The sequence below is a fragment of the Tachyglossus aculeatus genome, chromosome 5, assembly GCF_015852505.1.
Source record: "Tachyglossus aculeatus isolate mTacAcu1 chromosome 5, mTacAcu1.pri, whole genome shotgun sequence".
Lineage (NCBI taxonomy): Eukaryota > Metazoa > Chordata > Mammalia > Monotremata > Tachyglossidae > Tachyglossus > Tachyglossus aculeatus.
The window spans coordinates 20,701,153-20,707,152 of NC_052070.1; the positions used below are offsets into that span (position 1 = coordinate 20,701,153).

At 53.1% G+C, this 6,000-nt stretch overlaps 1 protein-coding gene across 1 annotated transcript in view; it reads right to left on the reverse strand.

Moving 5' to 3' along the window:
- Window positions 1-3,499, reverse strand: part of PIEZO2 (piezo type mechanosensitive ion channel component 2) — a 546,102-nt gene extending 542,603 nt beyond the window's left edge. The window contains exon 1 of the mRNA XM_038746742.1: window positions 3,434-3,499. Coding sequence (XP_038602670.1) covers window positions 3,434-3,497 — 64 coding nt within the window. The 5' untranslated portion in view covers window positions 3,498-3,499. The remainder of the gene's footprint in view (window positions 1-3,433) is intronic.
- Between the last annotated feature and the right edge of the window lie 2,501 nt (window positions 3,500-6,000).

Genomic DNA, 6,000 nt, shown 5'->3' on the forward strand with positions numbered 1-6,000 from the left:
GTGCAGAGCACAAAGCGCTCGGGAAGTACACTTCAGCATCAGAGACAATCCCTGCCCACAACGGGCACACAGGTTGTGTGCTTACTGTGTGCCAGGCACTGTACTAAGCGCTGTATACTCTCACCAGCAACCCGAAGGGACCATTAGAAAGGGCGAGGAAGGTGAAGCGCCTTACAAAAAGCTGCCAGCCAGCCCGAAGGCCTCGGGGCTAGCTCCTTCCCGCCCGGCCCTCTCCTGCTGTCCCGTTGACCTTTTGAGTGCTAAAGGGACAGGTCCTGTGGTGGGCTGGGCACTCCAGCCAAACCATCGCCCCCTCCCCCAGCCTCCCTCCTGGCACCGACCGGACCTGGAGCACCAAAACTTATTTCTTGGCATCCCTCAGGCAGTTGGGAAACGGACATTTGCTGCCAGGGTGGAGGGAGCCTGGCGGTTCACCCGGTTGACTAAGAACACCCGATGTGGGCGACGGACCTTTGCTCAAAGTCACCTCTCCGCTCTGAGCCGGGGGATAATACGAATAATAAAGTTAGTACCCACGTCCTCCGAGTCCCACGCCGGGGCTCTTGCCACTAAACCACGCTGTTGGAGGGCGGAGGGGAAAATGCAATACTGGTGGAATATCTGGTAATATTAGACTGTGAGCCCACTGTTGGGTAGGGACTGTCTCTATGTTGCCAATTTGTACTTCCCAAGCGCTTAGTACAGTGCTCTGCACACAGTAAGCGCTCAATAAATACGATTGATGATGATGATGATGATTAGAGAAGCAGCTTGGCTCACAACTTCTCTGTGCCTTAGTTACCTCATCTGTAAAATGGGAATTACGACTGTGAGCCCCATGTGGGACAAACTGATTACCTTGTATCTACCCCAGCGTTTAGAACTATGCTTGGCATATATTAAGCGTTTAATAAATTCCATAATAGTAATAATCATAATAACAATTACTATTATTGTTACTATGATTATTATTATCTGGTGAGCCCAAGACCCCCGACACCTCCTTGGGGGGGCACTCGGGCAGCCGGCTGTATTGCTGTGCTCTATAATAATATTGGCATTTATTAAGCGCTTACTATGTGCAAAGCACTGTTCTAAGCGCTGGGAAGGTGATCAGGTTGTCCCACAGAGGGCTCACAGTCTTAATCCCCATTTTACAGATGAGGTAACTGAGGCACAGAGAAGTTAAGTGACTTGCCCAAAGTCACACAGCTGACAATTGGCGGAGCCGGGATTTGAACCCATGACCTCTGACTCCAAAGCCCGGGCTCTTTCCACTGAGCCACGCTGCTTCTCCTACTTTCCAAGCACTTAGCGCAGTGCTCTGCACACAGTAAGCGCTCAATAAATACGACTGAATTAACGAATGACTGCGCCACCAGTCTGGACTCTGAGGTTCGGGGCATTTGCAAGCTCGGGGGGACACCGGACAGGTTGGGGAAGGAACTAACAATAATAATAATAATAATAACGTTGGCATTTATTATGTGCTTAATATGTACAAAGCACTGTTCTAAGCGGTGAGGAGGTTACAAGGTGATCAGGTTGTCCCACGGTGGGCTCACAGTCTCAATCCCCATTTTACAGATTAGATAACTGAGGTCCAGAGAAGTTAAGTGACTTGTCCAAAGTCACACGGCTGACAAGTGGCAGAGCCGGGATCTGAACCCATGACCTCTGATTCCAAAGCCCATGCTCTTTCCACTGAGCCATGCTGCTTCCCCGCAAATCCCCTAGCACTGCCCTAGACGCTCAGTCCTGCAGCTCGGGACCCGCTCTAAACCGCGCTTTTACAGGAACTCAAGGTGGGTGCAGGTGGGCACACACAGCTCTCCTTGGACAACGCGGAAAAAAGGGACGCAGAATGGGGGGCTCCGATCTCCGGGGTCCCTCCGGAGCAAGTGTGAAGCCTCAAACTGAACTACTCCTTCCCGTAAGGCACCTCCCCATCCCTTCCCCGCAAGCCACCAGATAATAATAATAATGATGATGGTATTTGCTGAGCGCTTACTAATAAAAATAATAATAATGATGGCATTTGTAAAGCGCTTAATCAATCAATCAATCAATCGTATTTATTGAGCGCTTACTGTGTGCAGAGCACTGTACTAATCACTTGGGAAGTACAAGTTGGCAACATATAGAGACAGTCCCTACCCAACAGTGGGCTCACAGTCTAAAAAGGGGAGACAGAGAACAAAACCAAACATACTAACAAAATAAAATAGAATAGATATTTACAAGTATCTAATGTGTGCACTGTTCTAAGCGCTGGGGGGGGGGGGGATACAAGATAATCAGGTTGTCCCACGTGGAGCTCACAGTCTTTATCCCCATTTTACAGATAACTGAGGCACAGAGAAGTTAAGTGACTTGCCCAAAGTCACACAGCTCACAAGTGGCGGAGGCGGGATTAGAACCCAAGTCCGGGCTCTTTCCACTGAGCCACGCTGCTTCTCTAGGTGCCAGGCACTGTATTAAGCGCTCGGGGTGGGGAGACAAGCAAATCGAGCTCAAATCGGGGCTCACAGTCTCAATCCTCATTTGCCAGAGGAGGGGACTGAGGCCCAGAGAAGCAAAGCGACTAGCCCAGGGCCACACAGCAGACAAGTGGCGGGGTCGGAATTGGAACTCATGACTTTCTACCTCCCAGGGCTCTATTCACGAGGCCAGGCGCGACGGCCACAACCGAGGACGTGGAACAAACGCGTCCCTCGCACCCAGTCCACCCTTCACCCCCCAAAATGCCCCCATTTCTCCAGCAACAGGAACCGGGCCAGCGCTGGAGGAAGGCCACAAAGCCGGGACCACAGCTGACCCGTCCCCAGAATCATTCATTCATTCAATCGTATTTATTGAGCGCTTCCTGTGTGCCAAGCACTGGACTAAGCGCTTGGGAAGTACAAATCGGCAACAGATAGAGACGGCCCCTACCCAACAACGGGCTCACCGTCTAGAAGTAGCGTGGCTTAATGGAAAGAGCCCGGGTTTAGGAGTCAGAGATCGTGGGTTCTAATCCCGACTCCGCCACTTGTCAGCTGTGTGACTTCTGGGCAAGTCACTTCACTTCTCGGTGCCTCTGTTACCTTATCTGTAAAATGGGGATTAAGACTGTGAGCCCCACGTGGGACAACCTGATTACTCTGCATCTACCCCAGCGCTTAGAACAGTGCTCCGCACCTAGTAAGCGCTTAATATCAACATTATTATTATTATTATTACAGAAGGGGGAGACAGACAACAAACCAAATCAAGTAGACAGGTATCAATACCATCAGAATCAACCCCCATCCCGCTCACTGCATCTCGACGCCCAGGGCCTCGCCCGGGCATCCAGAGAGGCGTGCCAGGCCCAGAAAGGGTGGGGAGCGGGTGGGTGCCGGACCCTTGAAGCCCCCCGACCCCTGGCACTCAGGACCCCCTCCGAACTCACCCACGGCCAGGCAGAGGGGCAGCAGCAACCTGAAGACCAGTCCACACACCACCTCCGATGCCATCTCTCCCGGGGCTTCCGCGGGGAAAGGACCGGCTGGGCGGCGTCTAGGTGGTGCTCCCTGGCACTGCCAAGGCCGGGGCACACATCCTCTTCCTCGGCCCCTCGGGGTCTCCTACCGACCCCCTCCGGGCCGCAGCTCCCTGGCCGGCCCGACGACCCCCAGGAGGCGGCCCATGAATTAGGGATCCGGAGCCAGTTGGGTGGGGGGTCTCTGGGTTGAGTCTCTTCCCCCCTCTCTCTCTCCTCTTCCTCTTGCCAGTCTTCTGTCGGGCGGTTCAAGCGAGAAAAACCCGCCCCATGCCCCCGGGCCCGGGGGGTCTCGTCCTCGCCCCAATCCGAGCCAGTGGGATGGATGCCTCCGGGGTGGGAATGACGACCACCCCCCACCCCACCCCCAGCCCGGGTCCCCGGGACCCTACCACCGGGGGTGGGCAGCCTCTGGCCGCTTCTGCTGGGGAGGACCTAGAGGCTGAACCCCCTCACGTTGGCGCATCCCGGGTGGGCTGATGGGCAGGGGGGGTCTCGGAGGGGAGCTGGAGTGCGGAGTGGGAGAGGCAGGGGATTGTCTTCAGGACCGGACCTCAACTGCATCTCCCGAGGCAGGAGGCCGGGGCTGGAGGACCGGTCCTTCCCCCCTGCCCACCCACCCCCCTCTTCAATGAAGCAAAAAATAATTATAATAATAAAAAAAATCCCCCCAAAGTGGGTTGGATCTCCAGCCCTTAGTGTCTCCGTCCTGCTCCTGCTGGGGCTGCGGCCTCCCCGTCCCCGGAGCGCTGGCCGGGCGGCAGCCGTTAGGCGTCCCCCAAATACTTCTCCACCTCAATGAAACTTTGCAGGCAGGTCCCACCCTGGGAAGGGCAGTCCGGCCGGCCAATCAGGAGGCGGAGCCCCCAGGCCTCTCCTCCAATCGCGGAGCCGGGGACTGGGCCGGACCGCAGAGAAAACCACCCTCCCGGGACCCCCACCCTGCTCCTGAGGGACAGGGTCCTCTCGGCCTCTTGCCGCTCCTTCATTCAACAATCGTATTTATTAATAATAATAATGATGATGACGATGGCATTTGTTAGGCGCCTACTATGTGCCAAGCCAGTGCTAAGCACTGGGGAGGAGGCAAGGTGATCAGGTTGTCCCACGTGGGGCTCCCAGTCTTAACCCCCATTTTGCAGATGAGGTAACTGAGTCCCAGAGATGTTAAGTGATTTGCCCAAAGTCACACAGCTCACAAGTGGCGGAGCTGAGATTAGAACCCATGACTTCTGACTCCCAAACCCGGGCTGTTTCCACTGAGCCACGCTGCTTCTCTATAATAATGGTATTTGTGAAGCACTTACTATGTGCCAAGCACTGTTGTAAGCGCTGGGGTAGATACAAGGTAATCAGGTTGTCCCACGTGGGGCTCACAAATCTAATCCCCATTATACAGATGAGGGAACTGAGGCAAATGATGGCATTTGTTAAGCGCTTACTATGTGCCAAGCACTGGTCTAAGCACTGGGGAGGAGACCAGGTGATCAGGTTGTTCCACGTGGGATTCACAGTCTTAATCCCCATTTTACAGATGAGGCAACTGAGGCAGAGAAAAGTGAAGTGACTTGCCCAAAGTCACCCAGCTGACAATTGGCAGAGCCGGAATTTGAACCCTCTGACTCCCAAGCCAGTGCTCATTCCATTGAGCCACATTACTGAGTGCTTACTAGAATAATAATAATGATGATGGTATTTGTTAAGCACTTACTACGTGCCAAACACTGTTCTCAGCGCTGGGGTAGATATGAGGAAAGTACCCTATGTGGAACTCACAGTCTTAATCACCATTTTACAGATGAGATAACTGAGGCACAGAGAAGGTAAGTGGCTTGCTCAGGATCACCCAACAGACAAGGGGCCTGAGTCAGGGTTAGAACCCACGTCACCTAACTCCCAAGCCTGTGTTCTTGTCACTGAGCCACGCCTTTGGAGGGTGGAGGGGGAAATGCCATACCAGTGGACTATCTGGTAAGGTGGGGTAGCAACTCGGGCAGAGTGGCAGGGAGACATTTAACAACCCCTATCCCATGTAAGAAGTGAAACCATGTAAAAGTTGTTCTTGTGGTAACCAGGACCTGGGAGAGGACCACAATGGCTCTGGACAATGCAGTGGGAGTGGGTCAAGCTGCTTCACCCGGAGAATAATAATAATTGTAATAATTGTTAAGCACATGTTATGTGCCAATCACTCTGGCTCAATGGAAAGAGCATGGGCTTTGGAGTCAGAGCTCATGGGTTCAAATCCCGGCTCCACCAATTGTCAGCTGTGTGACTTTGGGCAAATCACTTAACTTCTCTGCGCCTCAGTTCCCTCATCTGTAAAAATGGAGATTAAGATTGTGATCCCCACGTGGGACAATTTGATCACCTTGTATCCCCCAGCGCTTAGAATAGTGCTTTGCACATAGTAAGCACTTAACAAATACCATCATTATTATTATTATACAAAATAATCAGGTCAGAAACAGTTCCTG